Here is a 19820-nt window from a genome sequence, read left to right as displayed (position 1 = left end):
TCACAGGTTCCGGCGACTCCGGAGTGCGATCCTCACTCCCGACCTCCGTTACCCTTCACCTCGGTCTCCGACGACTCCGGAGGGCGGACTTCACTCCTCCGATGACGCCGCTCACTCGACCTCGGGTGACTTCCTCCTCGACCTCCGGTATTCCTCACGACCTCTGACGGCGCCCTCTCTCGACCTCTGGCGGCTCCGGGTACGACGTCTGCTTTTCCAGTCAGTGCCGCTTCTCCACCTCGGGCTCCAGGTCTTAGGCTATTCGACGTCGGACTTCAGGGAAACCAGCTTCCAGGTCAGGATCTTGCTGTTCTCTTGTTTCTAAGGCCTGTTCCTGCTGTCCAGGTCCTCAGGATGGTTTTTCTGACTTCTTCCCACACAGGGCTCTAGGCTGGGCTCCGTCAGTAGGGACTAGTATCAAGGGTGGGTTTATGGAGCCCACTCCAGGCACAAGTTTCCACCCCTGCTGCTTCACTCCTTCCTCCTTCACGTTTGTGCTGCTCACTCTTCACCAGTCAGGTGCCAACTGCCAGCTCCAACTGCCAACTCTCTGTCTTAGCTTCCCAACATTCTAAACCGCCTCCAACTGTCACAGGGTTCTGGAATGTTCTGGAAGGTGCTGGTTGGTTCCAGTGGATGCTGGTGATGTCACAGGTGGCCACCATTTTGTGCTTCAGGCCTCCAGACAGAAGTTTCAGGGGTAGGTAAAATGGCTCCCTGAATCTGCAGCAACACGAAAAAGTCGGGTGGTTCCCAAAAAGGAAAAATTCAAACAGGGTTTGAGGCAAAAGTGGGACAAAATAAATAATGATGAGGAGGGACCACCCAAAGGGCTGACAGGTCTAACAGTCATGCATTTGTACCTGTCAATAAGTTGATGACAATAACTGATGACATGATTTTGGGTTACTGTAAAGGCCTGGCTGACGCAGTTCATTCTGTGTTTCACCAGGTTGGAGAAGACGCTACTACACTTGAGAAGAAGTAAGCTCATGATCTGAGTCCAGGGGACTGGGTGAGGATTAAAGTGCACAGAAGAAGAAATTGCTTGGTTCCAAGGTGGGGAAGGCCAAGACAACTCATTCTGACTACGACAACTGCAGTGAAGTGTGCTGGTGTGAAAAACTGGGTTCATGCAAGTCATACTCTGAGAGTTCCAAACCCAAAAGATGGGACTGGTAAGGAGTATTTTGAAGAGTCAGATTCCAGTGATGATGAGGAAACAGAACCAGTGAGGAGAAATCAGAATTCTGGGAGAGCTGAAGGAGAAAGAGAGTCAGGTGATTCTTTCTTTCCAGGAGGAACTTCAAGAGAAACATTGAGAGTTTCAAAAGGGAGATCAGATTCTGTGAGAGAGCCTGAAGTTCCAATAAGCAGTGAAGAAGAAAGAAGAGAAAAGAGCAGTTCCACAGAGACTACTCCTGAATCAGAAGAGGAGGTTGAAAATCCACTTGAGATTATACCTGAAGAAGCAGGGTCAGAAGAAGATAGAGAGGGACAGATTGCGGAAGACCCCCGAGGAGGTGTAGGGAACATTCCTGATAAGCTAGGTGAAGGGACAAGTAGACAGCAAGAAGATTGCGTGTCGGAGACCCGAGGAGGGAAAGAAATAGGGAAGTCTCAAACAGTGGTGAAAAAGACTGTGGAGCGAAAGAAAACTGCTGAAGAACAAGAGGCATTTGAAACAGAATCGGATGAGAGTGAAAATGAGAAATCAGAAGGTCGAGTTCTGAGAAAGAGAACTTGGATTGGAGAAAGAAATAATAAAGAAACAAGACCAAAAAAAGTTGTAAGAGGAGATCTTTGGCCTAACAACAGAGTAAAGAGGCTGGGATATAGACTGATAAGAGCAAATACCTCGAAAGCTGAACAGGTGAATGAAGTGTCGAGTCAGAATTCAACAAAAGGTGAAAAGCGAAAAGAATCGAAAGAATCAGAAGAGATCAAAAGAATAAGAAAACCTAACCAGAAGTATAGGTTGCCGGAATGGACGTATGTGGCACTGTCTGAAGGTGAAGAGGCAGAAAGTCAAAGAAATCCAGAGGAGACCATACGAGAAGTGGTTGAGGAAGATACAGGTGAAATCCTGAAAGTAATCTTGACTGACATTGGAGAAAAGTCAGATACTGAGGATATTGTTGGAGATCTAATACAATTTGATGTTGAAGAAAATGAAGTAAAGAGTGATGAATATCCAAATTGAGTGAACTGAAGAAATCACTTGGAGAAAAGTGAAAGAAGAAAGTCTGAAATTTAATTGTCTGAAGTAATCCAGAGAAAAATAGAAACTGCAGTAGTGGAGTAGTAGAGGCTAAGTCAAAAGACATGGTCAAAATAGTAAAATGGCTAACATAGAAAATAATCAAAGTAGATGTGCCTTCTTGAAAAGATGGTGTAGAATGTGCTGTTGCTGTACTGGATTATTAATGCTACTATGGGGTGTATTAGCTTTATTAGTTACATTTAGAGTTACAATAGGTACATTTGAGATACATACTGAGAATGAGACTAATGTAGAGAAGAATTCACAAATAGTAGTTCCAACTAGAATTAGTAATACTTACATGCATAAAGATAGGTCAATTAATGATTTTTCTAGTAATGTTTTTTCAAAATTGTTATATGAATATGTGAAGACAATGGAAGTAAGGGATTGCTACGTATGTATGCAGTTACCTGCGTCCGTTTCAGAGGGTGTTACTTATCACCATTTACCAGCTACGTATGGAATTTCATGTAGTGTGTTGAGTAGTGTTTTTTATTTGTTAGGGAAAATAGATTATGTGATGTCTAACAAAGATAACATTTTTGGGCAGTTGCCTATGAACAAAAGACTGAATCCAGCTAAAGAAGCCAACATTTTTGGTGAGATTTTTATTGAAGAAGAAGAATTAACATTGGATTACATTTTTAAGAATAATTTAACTTGTAGTTTGAAAGAAGAGGAGAAGGCTTTCCTAAACATGGTAGAGGAAAGGAGAATGAGCATGAATGAAAAGGCAGGGAAATATAAAGTGAGTGAGAAAATTTGGGACATTGAGATGGGGAAAAAATTGAGAAATAGGGCTAGTCCAACGTTAGCTCTAGATGCACCACAGAAGGGTAAGCTGTGCATTACAAGGAGGAAATCCCAATATGATACATATTTTGTTGGTACTAGTGAGTGTCATGATACATACTTCATTGCAACAGGATGGGGTTTCAAAGGAGGAGAGGATCCAGTTTTCCCAGGAGTGTATTATGTTTGTGGGAACAAGGCTTATTATAGGTTGCCTGACCATTGGTATGGCACGTGTTATGTGGGCCTGGTTTTTCCAAAGATTTTTCATATAGATAGAATAGAAGATGTAGAACATATTAATTTACTAACACGATTTAAGAGAGAAACTTGGTCAGAAATAGTTGGTGATATCTTTGGAGCTTTAATTCCAGCAGTGGGAATTTCTTTAAATGCATATGGAATTCGGAAACTGTCAACAGTGGTGGATCGCTTATCGACAAGTACCGCTGGAGGGTTTCTTTTGGTGAATACGGAGATGATTGCCGTACGTGCCATGTCTATGCAAAATCGACTTGCTCTTGATATTTTATTGGCCAAGGAGGGTGGAGTTTGTGGAATGCTGAAAGTTCAACATTGTTGCACTTACATTCCTGATGAAAGCAAGGACCTGAAGGTCTATATTAAAAATATTACTGATTTGCATGAAGAATTAGTACCATTAGAAGCTGAAAGTATCTGGACTAAAATAGCTAATAAAATAGTTGCTGTCGAGAGTTTTATTGCAAAAATAGGTAGTACTATTATAGGTAAGATATTGTTTCCTTTGACCTGTGTAATTGTTGCTTTATTGATACTAAGATTAGGGTGTTTGTGTTGTAAAAACAGGGGAGGGAAAAAGAAATTAATTAAAAGAAATATTGAAAAGAGAAATAAAAGGTCAAAAAGAGATCCACAAGAAATAGAATTAGAAGAATTGAGGGAGAGCGTTTACTTGGAAACGAAGAGGGATGATGAAAGGGAGTCTGGTGTGTAGTGTTGTGAAAAAGAAAAAGACATTTCCAATTTCTCCTAAAATGGGACTAAAATTTTTTTATTTTTTTTTGGGTTGTTTATTTGGTGATAATATCACCAAAGGGGGGATTGCTGAGTTTTCTGATGAAAATTTATCGGGTTTTTAAGCTCCAGTTTTGTCTATATGTGTTGACTTAAATACTAATTCGTAATTAGTAATTACTTGTTTTGTGTGAAAATTCTGATTAACCAACATGATTAACAAGAGAAATTACACGTGGGAATGCATATATGTTGCTTAATAATAATGTGCGGGTTTTATTAAATAAATGTTGCTAAGTGTTGTTTGTTTAAAGCACAAAATGCTTTTGAAATAACGTGTACTAATGCTTAAATATGTTGCAGATGGCTAGTTAATTACATACACATAAGGGTATTAGCGGGAATTAACACTGTTTAATCATTGCGATGATGTAGTAACGTTGTTTGTATTTCTTTCGATTAAGATGGTTCGTTTTGGCCTAAGAGAAAATGGCTGCCGTTTACAGCCTGTGCTCGAGTAAGATGGATGACGAGAGGCCTTGTTGAAAGTCATCTGACTATGGCTTCTGCTGGAGTTTTGAAAAATTCCGTGATGACAGCGACTCCAGGCAATCGTCCAAGTAACCTTGGAGGAAAAGAGAGCCACAATGAACTTTGTGATTACAGTAGTGGTTTTCGTGATGGTTCCGAGGAAGAACATTTATAAAAGTTACATTTGCAAACTCGAGTTTCCTTCTTCCGTCTTTTTATTTTTGTGATTTTTCTGAGCGGAGATTTTCCAAATGTAGCGATGCTACATCCTTTCCTGCTCGCTCTGCTCAGCGGCTCAACGGAAATTCAGAATATTTTATGTTACTTTATTTTTATTTTTTTTGGAAATCTGTTTTTATTGTTTTGTTTTAAACAAGAACATTCTTTGGCAATTGACACAATAGGTAAGCAGAGAATTAAAAACATAAGTGGGGGAGCACCCCGCATCAGGATCAATAACTACTACGTCATGGCCTGCAATTAGGCTTATTTGTGATCACTGTCCCCAGCAGAGCCAACTACAGTCTCGTTGGCAGTCCCGATGTAGTCTCATCAGTGTTAACAGTATTAACCGTACCTCAGCCAGGTTCCGTGTCTATGCGTGGGTGCTCCCCGCCTCATTCGGGTAGTGAAGGACAGGCAAAATACCCGCAAGGCCCAAAGATTATACAGAACAAAACCTTAACGATGGCAGCATAAACTGTACATACAGGCTCAATACCCTCCCAGGTGTCAGTAAGTCCCCCACCCCTCCACACCCCCCCGAAGTACCTCCATGTTTTATGTTACTTTATTTTGTAAGTTTTCCTATAAGTATTGTTAGACTAGAGAGGGTCTAAGGCCACTTCTTCCCAAACTTGCGTTGGTGAGGATCGATGCTGTGAGGACGGCGACTTGGGAGACTTCTACTGAGAGACCTGTCCTGACCCATTTATGACATTTAGCTAGAATAGGTAATTATGAGAATAATGTTTTATTTTGATTGACTTTTCTTTGAATTAATTTTAGATAAAGTACCATAATTTTGAATTACTGTGTTGGTGATTATTTCTTGTCAATTATTAAGTACTCTATTGTGATTATTATTGTTTAAATCATGACTCAAGACAGTGTCAATTTGGTCTCATTGACCTCACTGTAGATGCAGGGTGTTTAGGAGGTTTCTCTCTCCATGGTTGGTACTGATAGAGTATTCTGAGTGTATGTTAGTGAAATGGGCCCAAGCGTATGGTGAGTGTATGTGCGTGTATCTGTGAAATTACTCTATCCGTGGAAGTAGGGAGAATTTATATGCCCTGATCTGCACCAATATACATGTAACATCTTACATGGCAACCTTTTGAACCTAATAGGAGGCAGATTTGAAAGTAATCGGAGGAATTTTTCCCCTATTGATGACGTACATTGCAGCTTTGGAAATTTTAGGCTGCATACAGCAAAAATAAAGCTATTTTGGACTTAAAAATCATCGGGAGTCTAGCATCCGAATCGGGTCTGCTGGCATGTATTTAACATATCGTCATACGCAGTGGTGGATCCTCTGCTAAGGCAGAGGAGTGTCGCCCCACTGCTCATGGAGCAGTATAAAAAAATAAGATGATGATAACAGAAGTTATTTCTGTTATTATCATTATATTTATTTTTTCAATCAGGTTGGATGGGGCTGGGCTTCAGTGACGCCGCTAGAGGAGGAACGGTTGCTGCACACTCCAAAGTGCTCATGACTGCTTGGATGGGCCCCTCTGGCCGGTGAAGCAGTCATGCTCACTTTGCATGTTCCTCACCAGGCTGCATTACACATCCTGGTGAGAAACATGCAAACCCTCCCAGGTCCCGTCTGAGCGCCGAGCTACGGCGCTCAGACCAACTACAAAGCTGCTTTGCAATGTTGTGATTGGTCAGGTTAGGGAACTTGGGAGCTTCCTGGTTCTGGAGGGACGGCACAAGGGAGGAGAGGTGGTTGCGGACTCGGTGAGAATGTAAGTATTTTTTTGTTGTTGTTATTTTGTAATCCACCCCCTGCGTACCCCCCCCCCCCTTAGTTCCCCCGCCCATCCACTTTCTTTCCCTACCAGCTGCTACTGGTCTTATAAGAGATGAGAGTGCTCTTATTTTAAAACAGTTTCAGTTTTATATGTTTACAAGTAATGAAGATCAATATTCGATATAAACAGGTACATGATTTGAAACAAAAATCTCATTTACGTGCATATTGTGCTCCATGCAACCTCAGGCTGTCCGATTCCTTCAAGGTAAATCTGACAATGCATCTTTTAAAGCTATAACTCATCAGTTCCCAATCCCACTACATCTTTGTCTGAAAGGACCTAACAACCCAAATTCAACACTTGCTCAGTCACCTAATTGGTTAATTGCTTAATTGGCCAATCAATATCCCCCATTTTTTCCACAAACGCGCCACTGATTTTGAATATTTTTCACCCTGTGAAAAGTGATTTGGAGGGTAGAAGAGACTGGGCTTAAGGATTGCTGCTCCTCTGTAGAACTCTGGACCGGCTCATATTCTATGACCCCTTTAGCCACCACCGTAAATAAGTGGGGGTACAAAGACAGGATTTATGTGGTAGAAAAATGAGGCATACTGTTCGATGGCCCCTGGCTATCCCCTCTCACTGCCTTTGTCTTTCATGCAACCAGGAGCAGAGGAGCGGCGCCCCGCCTGCTGCGAGCACTGCAGGTAAACACAAATAAATAAAATGGCATCTGAATGCCATTTTATTTATTTGGCTCTGCACTGGCTCGCGCTGTGTACAGCACAAGAGTGGGGACCAGTGCTTTAAATGGGAAAAAAATAGTGCAGGTACTCATTTACATGTGGCGAGTGGGCGGGGCTAAAGGCAAGACATGCAAAGTTTATTGGCTTATATAATAGTTGCAGCACACACGAGAAATGTGTTTCTATAAACAAATCCGGTTAATTCCTTATACAAAATAAAAGTCAAACAGTATTTTAACCTTTCTTTATTTTGTAATATTTATTTCACAAAAACACGCACACACAAGCAGGCAAACAGACACACATAAGCAGACACTCACACAAAAGAATCAGGTGGGACTAAAGCCCTTTTAACCTCCCATGGCTTTTCTCATTGTTGTGTCACTGGGCTGCCTCCATTCCTTGCAACAAACACAGCATGACGGCAAACACTGGGATATCATGCAAATGAGCCCACGCTGATAGTTCAGCGGGGGCTCAGCTCAGGGCTATGAAAGTGATTTAGCTGAACAAAGAGACAGGCTCCCAACACTAAAGGCCAATGCACCTACCCTCCATGAGTACCGGTACTCTCCACGGCCGCAGAGAAGTGCCGGTACTCAGGGTGATAAAAATAAGAAGTGCCGGTACTCAGTCCCGGTGAGTACCGGCCCACTTAAAGCACTGGTGGGGACGGGGCTAAATCCTGCAACTGCATGATGAAAGCACTGGTCTACAGTGCGCACGTCGGATAGGCCGGCTGTCTTGAGATGGCCAGCCCGATTAGCGCACTGTAGACCCAACAATCCAAAGGCTATGAAACAGCCTGGGAAATACTGGCACAGGCCCCCAGCTTCAAAATGAGTGCTGGGTGAGCCTGCTCCCACCAATCCTGGAGCTGTTTTCACAGTATGAGAGCAGCTCCAGGATTGGTTGGAGTTGCGATCCATGAGCAGGAAGGAAGTCCTTCCTTTTCTTGCTCGTGGACAGCAAACAGAAGTGCTGCACCGGTCGTGCTCTGGAATTTATGGTGAGTCGTGTGCCTTCGAGCCACATCATTTTTCATTTAAGCCAGCCGCCACTGCAACTGGCCAGCGATCTTCAACTTTGTGGCCTTCTGGCTCACACAATATAAGGAAGTGGAATGCAGGGACCCGGCAGGGAAAGGTAAGGCGGTGGCCTCACTTATATTTTTACACCCTTTTGTATCTGGAAGAGTCTAATTAAAAAGATGCAACCACAGTGATCCCCTGCAACTCACTCCAGCAACTACCTTCTTGAAGTCGATCCTTGATTTTGAAGGGGGTTGCTCTAGCAGGATAGTGAGGGGACAATAAGAAAAATGTTATATGAGCTAACATAACATTAAATGTAGAGAAGCATAGTATACATGTGTTTTACGACTTTTAAAAATATCGCAAAGCCAGAGGTTCGCTGCGGGTATAGAAGTAAAACTATGTGTTGAGAAGTTTTCACATTTTTTTAAATACTGCTTGTGAATCATCCCGTTAATGCCCAGTACTGCTATGTAGGGCTGTTTATTGTTAAATAGGGGCACTGAGACAAGGCTTTTTGGAATTGTCACCTAATTTGCTGACAGAGCAGTATATAAGACCGGTTCAAGAATAGGACTGGTTTGTGCATAATAAAATAGGAAAGCCTTTTATTAGAGGTAAGCTTTCCGGCATATTACAACTTTGTAAACGTTTTACCCAAATTATTACAATTTGGATTAGGGTTTGTATGCATTGATGGTAGACAAACTCATTAATTGTTAGCGAATAATCTTTTTCTGGGGGACGTCACACAAAAAAGTAGAATTCGTTTTTTTTAACTAAACATGTATCTGTTGTATTTGCCCTGCTCTTATTTTCTGTTTCTTCTGAACATGCATCTTTCATGTTAATGAACAATTTGTACCACCTACAATACACTGGCATAAAAAGATAAACAAACACTGATGTTTATGCCCTGGATTCATTTTCTCCTTGAAACTAAGATGCACACAAACACATCAACCACATGGTCAAACCATTAAACAAGTACTGGCAAATAAGTGTCACTTTAGAAAGTTGTCAGCCCGGACTTTGGTTTTGTCAGTGTTTGTTGTCAATGCTGAACAACATCAGGAAAAAATAAAGAAAATGTCAGCTCCATTGTGAGATATACACATGTATGCATCACCACACATGTCAACGCATGCATCATGATGCTGCAATGGTCACCTTTTTTTGTTGCTTAGCTGGCCCCATAGTGGTGGTGGATATCTAACCACAGGACAGGGTAGGAGAGCAACTGAGGAGCAAGCTGATGCAACTGTGAGTTATTAAAAGGCATGGGGCAGAGGTGAGCAGGGAAGGGTAGGGAAGCAAGAGAGTAGCTTGAGGGAATGGAAAAAACTGAGAAAAAAACGAATTCAGCTGAGCGGGATAGGATGAGGCAACAGATGAGATGGGGAAGGACTATGGTTCCCTTAATGGAATCAATGGACGGATACATGTCATCTTATCAAAAGGATGGTAAAGAAGTTGTGCTCCAGGGGAGGGGAAAGACAGAGTGAAGACAAGTTCTGAAAAGAGAAGCAAGCAATTAAGATTGACAACAAAACCAACCAATGATAGGCAATGGCCCGACTCAAAGTCTACTGTGATTATTGGTGTACATATTTGGTACTTCAGCAATAAAACGCTAAAGCTGCATGCAGGCGAGACCTAAAAACACAATCTTCAGTGCCTGGAGAACAGCAGGTCTGCTCCTATTCACCACGAGGATGAGCTACAGAAATGAATTAAGCGAGTCTTACCTGCTGAGAATCCCTTGGTTTTTAAATGATTAGTATTAGCACAGAAGATACACTTGGTTATAAAGGACAGGCTATTTTAAGTGTGCGATGAAGGATTTGAATGTAGGATGAAAGCAGGAAAACTGCGATTCAAGTTGTTGATCAGTCACAGCATTTTCTACAATATTTTTATAGAGGAGCAGATTTGCAAAATACGTATAATGGCATTTGTTCAATTTTGTGCAATTTTATATATAACATGAACAAGGCTCAGAATGCTTTACATAAGAAAAGTTACAATACATAAGCACTTGGCGTTTGTTACACGGCATACTATACATTCATGCAGACATAGTACTGAGAATACATTGGGTAATATCATTCAGTCACTGAATAAACGAGTTACCAAAGATAGACAAAGACGATGCGTCATGCATGGACAGGCGCATGCTAGAGATTATCCGAGAAGTGACGTCGATGCTTTCTCTAGGTCTAGGGCTTAGAAACTGGTGAATGGAACAGAGTACATTTTAGACGCATCTTAAACTGCGTGTGTCATTAATAAAATTCAACTTACTTCTCTTCGCAGCTCAGTCATGCACTGGCAGGTCTTTAGAATGGCAAGTTCCAAATCCTCTGTAATCTCCTTCGTTTTCTGCGTTTGCTTTTAAGAAATCAGAAACAATGATATCTTAAATTAAGCACCTCATCACCTGAAGTAATGGCATTTTACAATCAATAAGTAATCGCTCCGGAGAATGTGTTTTCTTTTATACGTGTACATATAAATTAGATAGTTCTATTATTTAAGAACGTTGGCCGGCATGAGCCCTTTGTTCACATTAAATGAAAATACTCATTACTATTAAGTAACATTTTTAATTGTTTCCCGACTCTAGAACATGAATGTTGCAGCTGATGGCAGAGAGAAAGGAAGCAGAGGGATATTTATAATAAGCCGGTACTTCGATTATAAAATACATAATGCAAATATATAAATTATTTTGATTCTGTTGCCACCAGAGATATTTCCGTTTTTAGCACTATTAACGTTTACTTAAACTCATTGGAAACTCTTTTCCAAAATCACATTATTTAAGCTACATCTCTAAGTAACATACTGAAAATACTAAAAACAGAATGGAAAAGGAAAAAAGAATTTAGTACTGCAGATATCCTTTCATGCGTTCATAGGAAATGCCACGCAGAAGAAAATTATCATTTACAGTATCAGAGATTCTGACTCATGTATTTTTGAAAGTATTTTTTAACAAGCTTCAGTAGCAGAGGCAGAGCATGCGCAGCAGCAGTGCAAGCTTCCCTGACACAAAGCAAAGATACAGGACAGGGGCAGCAGGGCACTCTTCTGGCACTCAAGAGCAGTGCTCTGAAGGAAGGGAGCGAGGACACCCGCAGACCTCCCTCTCCAGGGCGGTGCCAGGAAAACAGGGAGCCGGCACTTTAAGGGGAGCGCGTGTCCTAATCACGTGTGAGGTGATAGCAGGAGGAAAGTTAGGTTGCATTGTTCACTGTAACTGGTAACCTTAAAAGGACTGGAGGTCTGGCTGGACAGCACAGCTATCCGCAAGGCCTTTTCTGTTACCAATTCCTTAAAACATTCATTGAGTGGGGCTTGGCTCTACACAAAGGAATATTACCTTCTGGCATGCCAATAGTTGTTTGGTGTATCATTCTGCCTTATTGGATGGAAGTGCTTCATTGGAATGCATGAGGGACAATTTTACACCTGAAAAGTACACTTAGTCATCACACTGTCACATTTACTTCCTGATCTCCTACGAGCATTCTATTTTCCGGGGATCTAACGTGGGGTCTGGTCTCTGGGTATAACGCTTGGGGCAGAATCTAATTGTGGGGGTTAGTGTCCCTCTGGAGTGACCAATCCGGACTCTTAGGATACGCCCAGGCCCAACAGACTCAGGTGCAACTTTTGGCTGTCAAAGATCAGTCTTTTGCAGATCCCAGTGACAGCTAGAAGCAAATTTTCTTCAGTTGCTAGCAATTTGCCAGTTTGGTCTACTTCAACTCTTTAGTCCCTGGAGCTGGTTCGAGGGGATCAGCAGACTGATCCTTCGAGTCTGGTCTGGGGGTCTACTTTTCCCTGAGCTAGGAGCCACAAGCACAGTCCAATCTGCGCTAGCCCAACATGTAGCATGTGTAATTCAGCAAATTGTGAAGACTCTGTGCGAATCCAAGGGCATCAGGGCAGTCCTTCTTTGGTCCTCTTTCCAAATCCAATGTGATCTGAGGGTCCAGGGTGCCTTTTTTTATCCTGCTGAAGTGTGTCCTGAGGGGACCAAATGAACTACCAGGTCTGCTCCTTTTGGGTGACGACTTTCTGGTGATGTGTGGCATCTGGCACTCCTAGCATTCAACATTCTGGCCACTCTCTAGATGTCAGGACCCTTTGTTGGATGTAAGGAGCTTGGTAGCCCACCCTAGTGTTGTGGCTACTTGAGAGCTACATGTCCCCAGGAAAACTGATTTGGGCACTGGCCTTCTTTCTCTGTCCCCGTCTGCAGCTTGTCTGCCTGAACAATAGGCAGCCACTTGGGAGTGGTATCACCATTATCCCACCAAAGGCGGCTTACCCGTTGAAGCACGCCTTTTGGGCTAACACCCTGAATGGCTTCCTGCAAAGGGGAGGTGACATCTCCCTGCCAAGCAGTGTTTGATCCTATGCTCGCCATTCCCCAAGCATGCAGAAAGTTGTTGGTGGATCCCAGCCTGTGTGAGGCTACTGGATCACTGAGGAACAGAATGGCAACTTTCTTAAAGTTGCTTAACTTTAAAAGTGACATTCAATTTAACCTGGGCATCAGGTCTGGTTTCATGCCACGATTAATTTGATACCTTGCAGTACTCAGTTATGTAGTCCCATTCAGAAGTTAGTCAGGCTAGGGTTCCAGTCGGTAACCCTATTACCTTTCCTCCAGCAAAACGCCAATTTGGGGGGTTTTGCTGTTAAGACATACAAGTTTATATGTCCTACTTAACAATATACAGCTCCCTGCCGTAGGACTCTACAGGTTTTCCTTGGGGGATACTTACATATAAGGCTAAAGAAAGGGGAGGCCTTCCTATTCCTAAATCCAGCAAAAGGCATTAAATATTTAAAGTGGCCTTGTCCCAAAAGAACTCTGGTAAGTTTACAGCTACTACTGGGGAATTTCTAGTTGCAACATGTGTGTATTTGCTTCTAGAGGTGACACAGCCCGTAACTTTATATTCTGATTTTGGCCACCAATAAGTCTCACTCTCTTTTTTATTCAAAATCATTCCTAGAAGTCCAATGTGTGATTGAAAATAAAGTTGTTTATGAGTAAAACTGTGGGAGGATGGATACTACTGTTTCACCCCACAGAATATTCAACTTTCCATAGACAATTCCCCAAAAATCTTGGGAAAGCATTGTAAATCACATGCCAAACACCTTTCCTCAAGCCAACTGCATGTAATAAATTTCATCACCTTTTGGATAACTGGATCATGCGTCAAGTCCTGCTTCTAAAGCTCCTCAGAGATGCATGTTTGTTCTTCAAAATCAACTGAAGCAAGTAGATATTCACCATTCTCAAACTCCTTGCCAACTACATGATCTTCCTGCACTGGCATGTGAGAGAAAAACAATAGCCTCCTTTGCACTTGCCAGGAACTTGTTCAACCGAAAGCTTAATTCCAACAGTCTCATGCTTAATTGTGCCAGTCTTGCTGTCAATTTCTCAGAATATGCGCATGGATTTCCTAACATGTAGAAACAAGGCTTGTGCTCTTGCCTAAAGGTAAACTGGATAACCCACATATAACATCAGACTTTCTGCACAGTCCACATAAAATCAAGCATTCCTTTATTGATGACAAAATATTGCCTCTATGCATCCCTCCAGAAATGATAACCAAACAGGACTGTATGCTAGTTCATGCTCTTTTGTGTGGTAACAGCTCACAGCCCATGCTCACTAGCATCAACTGAAACAGAGCATGCGGTTGTAAGAAGGGAGCAATCAACAAATCAGCCATGATGCTTGCAAAAGCACATTCTTGCTCCTCATTCCAGATAAAACATGTTGGTTTTTTCTGTCAGCATGGTTATGGGCTCAGCTATAGACATAACATTTAGCAAACATTATGAATAAAACTTGCAAAGTCCAAAGTCATCTTTAATGGCCTTTACCAATCCTTTTCTAAGACTGATGTCCTCTGCACCTATGATGTGCCCTAAAAAGTTCAACTGTTTCTGACCAAAAACACATTTGTAAACATGTAAACCACTTGCCAGAAGACTAGAATATCATGTACTCTATCATTATGTGCTTGCCAGTCTTTGCGAATAACCAAAATATCAGAGTAGAAGTCACCACCCTTTCACACCATTTAGAAGTTGCCCCATTACTCTCTAAAAGACAGATCCAGTGGATGTTAACACAACTGATTTTCTCTTATATTGAATGGTTTAGGGCCCTCATGTCAACAAAAACAATGAGTTCATAATTTTTATTCTTGCAAGCACAATAGGAGACAAACAAGTGGAGCTATCCCCCTCAGATTGCAACTTACTAAGAGCATGTGCCACTCCTGGCCTTACAATTAGGGGTACACTCTTAATCCTATGATTTGCTGGCACTGCCAACATTTTTTAGACGACCCATACCGTACCCAAATATCGGCTAGTTCCCCTCAACAATTCCTAAAAGATCACTGTCGCCTTTCTCAAACACTTAATGTGTTACATTGGACACATTCTCATCGATATGGTCAATCACAACTGCTTTCTGACATGACAGATCTTCAGAAAATTCACAGAAGGACATACCCAGTTGTTTTTTCCTAGGCAGCAAAACTACATCCAGTAAACCCTGGTGTATACTTCCTAGGATACTTTTGCCATTAAAAGCAATATAAACTATGTCAGACCTACTGCGTCCCTCGGAAATGCAATGGGTAGCACTAGGAACCCAATCAAGTCAATTTTTGTGTCCTGGAATGCCTCTTCATTAATGTCAGGTTCAAATAAATCTTAATTCTATCAATGTTCTAAATATGTGTTTTGCGATTTATGATGATAAACCTAGTCCCCAAATCCATGAGAATATCAGGCTCCCAACAGCTGTCAGCGCCACACGTATCATAACTAAACACAAAACTCTTGACTCTGGACTTGAATTTCTACTCACTGGGTTGATCACTCACACTACTGACACCGTTAATTTGATTCAATCACAGTCTGGAAAAATGCCCAACATTAATAACAGGTCTTCTTTATGCCTAAACAGGATTTAAAAATGGCTACATGATGACTAGACCTGCAGGGAGGTACCAATGTGGGGTAACTTTTCTTGGTTTCTAAGACACTTTTGCAAGATCAGATAGAACGGACTGAATCACTTGAGCTTTTACAAATAATCCTCATTACTTCATGAGAGAATTCAGCTATGTTCGCAACGTAATTGGCTTCAACCATAGAAGATTTTCAAAAATAAAAGTTTTTTTTTCTGGAAGCTCTTGCTATGCACCATCCCACAAATTGATCGCTGATTATTTGGTCAGTCGAAGGCCCAAATGTTCATGAGGAAGTCAGAACCCTACATGCTGTAACATAGTTCTCCACAGAATAATCTGGTAGCTGTCCTCTAGATAAGAACTTAAAAACATCTTACTAAGACAACTTTCTGTGAGCCAAATCATTGCTCAAGATGCTGAATAGATTCCTGGTACTCATCTAGTTCTTGCCCTTCTGTCGATGTACCCACACTTAAGTGTTTTAAAATGCGCGGGCCCTCCATACCTAGGCAGTATTCCATTTTTATTTTCAACGCAGCACAATACGGTTGCATATTATTAGCTCCACAGTAAATATTAAATTATCTGAACTAATCCTTCCAGCATCCAGGATGTTCGCTAGGCGAGTCAAAAAATAGAGGCAGAGGGTGAATCACTTGTATTTCTGCTGTGCTATTACTTTAGATACAACAAAGAGTCAACACAAAAAAAAAAGACAAACAGCACTATGCAAACAGGTCAAACAATGAACAGGACTGATGAACAGATACAGCTGTGAGTAGTAGTCAATGCACAAAAGAAAAAATTGCATTAATTAAAAGTTGTGCTAGACTCAGCATTTAGAAAACGTACGTGTTACTATCAAGAAGAGCAATATTAAACAAATAACTAACTCCTAACGGAAGGCTAAATAGGATATAAACTGAGTTGAAGAAAATAATTTTAAATTTGAAGGGCATGTGCACCTCCAATGCATTAAATGTAGACTACCATAACTTTTACTAATTTGGTGTGTGCATCGCTAAAATTGAATGGCTACAAATGCAGTGCATATAAGTTGCTCTCAGTAAAACACCAAATGGTATTTCTAATTCCAGAAGTTGTGCGCAGCGTAATGTAAACTCATCTACTGTGCAGTGCGCCAAACATCTAATGCACACTGACAAGGTGTGCACATTATAGCAATGTACATCTCTTTAATCAGTAAATTGTAACTCACCAAAGCAAGTTGTGCACACATCATCATAATGCATATCCGACCATAAGTAGCTCAGATCCTGAGTGGCAATCCATAGCCAAGTTGGAAATTGCAAAAGGGGGTGTGGCTGGCCACGCTACAAGATGGCCGCAAGTCGGTGAGGGCCTCCACGTCGATTGCCGATCACCAGCCATCCTGAAACATGGGAGGGGCTGGTGATAGCACTTCTGGCAACCTTCGGCAGAGAAACTCTAGCAGTGTTGATGGGCGAAGTGGAGCGTGGAGCAGAGCCCTGGGACCTGAAAGAAGATGGAGCCACTTCTCGGAGAGCGGTGCTGCAGTGAGTGCCTCTGATATCTGCTGCTGCGGATGGAAGAGGCAATGCTGTTTTCCGCAGCACCTTGATGAGCAAGGAAAGCTGGAGGGGGGCCAGCCACAGGGCGTCTGACCCCCCAGTCCTCAGGGGGAGTAGAGCTTGTCCGATTGGCAGTGCCAAAGGTGGACGGGAGCACTGGCAGGAGAAGGGAGAGACCCTCATCTGCAGAGCTGACAGCATGGAAGAGAGACAAGAGGCAGCTTGGTGGTGAGAGGACATGCCAGGCAATATATACCACCAGGAGACACCACCGGGCCTTTACAGCCATTGTTGATAGTGAAAACAGACACTGGTGAGGGGTGGTGTGGGGACTAGCAAGGGGGCATGACATCTGTGCAACCCCCTGAAGGAGTGAGGGGCCCTAGCTCCTGCGAAAGGCCCAGTTGAGGGTAAAGTGGTGAGGGGACGATCTGCACGAAGGCTCGCTGAGGCTTAGATGGTTGGACTGGGGTTCTCCCTAGGACCAGGGAGGACTGTTTTCTTCAGAGGGCTTCTGACGGGCTATACTTACATTGAGGGCCCAACCTGGAAGCAAGCAATACAGACTGGGGTGTCCTTAGTGGGGTGGTAGCGCCTCCACCCCTTATTGCCCACTTCGTGGTGATAGGACATTGCACTACTGGCATGGGAATGACTTTCTCCTTGCCTCGTTTATGGCACCCTAAATGACTTCCAGTCCCTGGTCAGGATGAGGAGGCCTCGGTCTGTCAAGGGTGCATCCTGATCTCAGAGGCAGGGGCCTGGGAAAACCTCACCACCGCAGGAGGGTCCGAACTACCAGCCAAAGCAAGATGCACATGAGGCCCCAAGTACTGAGAATAAACTGACTCAATACTCAGCGGGGTTCACACCTCCATACAGGTGTTGGAAGGAAAAATAGACATCCTTCAGGAAGACCATCGTAAGCTGACGAACCTAGACAAATGTAACTTGGACACACTTGCAGAGATCTGTCCGCAATTAAAGGATCTCCAAGATCAGGTCCACCCCCTTTCTGGGTGAGTGGAGAGCCTGGACCATACAGCACAGGATACAGAAGGGCGCAGCTGGTGCACCAACATCTGGATTGTGGGCTTACCTGAGGGGGCAGAAGGAGCAGATATGGTGGTGCTACTGGAAAGCTGGCTGATGGATGAAGTGGCCCTGCAAGGACTTTCTAAGTTCTTTGCACGGGAGCGAGCCCACTGGGTACCGGCGCACCCTCTGTGACTAGGGGCACTATCGAGGCAGAAGGCACGCATACACAGCCACTTTGATGTGGCTGGGGCCATGGTTGCCATATTTACGGACTACACAATGGCAACGTAGAAGATGCAGGTATCCTTTATGGCAGTCAAAAAGGCCATTGGGATACAGGATTTCACTATGCATTGATTTTCTTTGCCCGTCTGAAAGTCATAGCGGAGGAGAAAACGATTGATCTTCTATGATCTGGAACGTGCTTGGATCTGGCTAGAATAGCTCACAGCAGGGACAGAAGCAACTACATGATCTAGGTCACCTCAACCATGCGCAAACGACATAGAAAAGCAAGACCAGGAAGACGGACCATCCCTCTGACAGCACTGGAGAGAGCAGAGGTACTAGATCTGGCATCTTCCTTCTGTGCCCTGCAAACCAGACTAGAAAGTGAACAGCGGACTGAGTCATCTCCTGGATCGACTAACACTGAGCGCACACTGTGATCTTTGCGATGTGGCCCAGAGGACATTCCGTAGCCAGCAGAGGACCAATAGCTTTTTGGAGATTCTTACTAAACTGGCCCGCAACTAAGTGACTTATGTCTACCAACGGCGATGGGCTTAGAGGAGCCCATAATTGATAAACAGATGGACTGGTACTGGAGGGTTTATTGATGCTTTTATGCTGCCAGTTATGCATAGGTTTAGTAGACTGACCGTTCCAGCTTGGCCTGGGGAGGGGAAGTTGGGTTTCCTTGCTGTTCCTAAGCCCAAGGATATTTGAAGAGGATGAGGTTGCCTTGTTTCAAGGGCCAGAGAGAGAAGAGGAGAGTAGGAAGGGGAGGGGGGAAACATGTGAATGATGCACACAATGCAGACACAACCCACTAGGTACACCTTCCTCACCTGGAATGTTAGCGGGATGGGCACCATAGCCAAGCGCTCCAATATTTTAGCATACCTGAAATGCAGGATCGTAGACATTGCTTTTATACACAAGACACACATAGCTAGGGACAGTATTAAGGCTCTCCAGCACTAATGGTGGGTACAAATCTTTGCCACATCATACTCTGCGTTTTTTATAGGAGAGCTATGGTATGGGTGAGGCTGGGAGTCCCGTATGTCCCACTTAACTTGACTAAAAAAGGGCACTATGTCCTACTTACTGGCATACTAGAGGGGCTCAGAGTGGGGCTGGGAAGGATCTATGATCCAAATACCGGGCAGACTAACTTTCTTGCGTGCAGCCACTACTCCTGGTGCAGGATGGGCTGGCACCACTGATACTGGGAGGAGACTACAATTGCGTGGTGAATCCCCATCTTGACAGATCAGTGCCCCCCATAGCAGGCACACCAACAGTTTGGGTGGTAAGAGACTTTCAGGCCTGAATAGATAGCTGGGGATTATGTGACCCTCGGAGATTACAAAACTTGGGGCAACAGAAGTATTCCTTCTATTCCCTGATATATGACCTGCATGTCCACCTAGACACGATTCTTTGCTCACCGAGGTGGTGGGGCAGGTCGAGGGGATGGAGTACTTAGGATGCACATACGCTGACCACAACCCACTACTTTTGCACCTGAATTGGAGCAGACATATCACCCATACCCATGTCGAGGCTTAGGCCTGTGCTGCAGGACGAGTCTACGTTCGGGGAACCCCTGGCAGACTT

General features: G+C 43.3%; 1 protein-coding gene across 1 annotated transcript in view; it reads right to left on the bottom strand.

Annotated features, from left to right (window-relative positions):
- The window catches only part of CTNNAL1 (catenin alpha like 1), an 862216-nt gene that overhangs the window by 331771 nt on the left and 510625 nt on the right, over positions 1–19820 (bottom strand). The window contains exon 8 of the mRNA XM_085606809.1: positions 10661–10747. Within this exon, the coding sequence (XP_085462935.1) occupies positions 10661–10747 (87 nt within the window). The remainder of the gene's footprint in view (positions 1–10660; positions 10748–19820) is intronic.

Source organism: Triturus cristatus, chromosome 5_2 (genome assembly GCF_964204655.1).
Source record: "Triturus cristatus chromosome 5_2, aTriCri1.1, whole genome shotgun sequence".
Lineage (NCBI taxonomy): Eukaryota > Metazoa > Chordata > Amphibia > Caudata > Salamandridae > Triturus > Triturus cristatus.
This window is presented reverse-complemented; position numbering and strand designations above follow the sequence as displayed.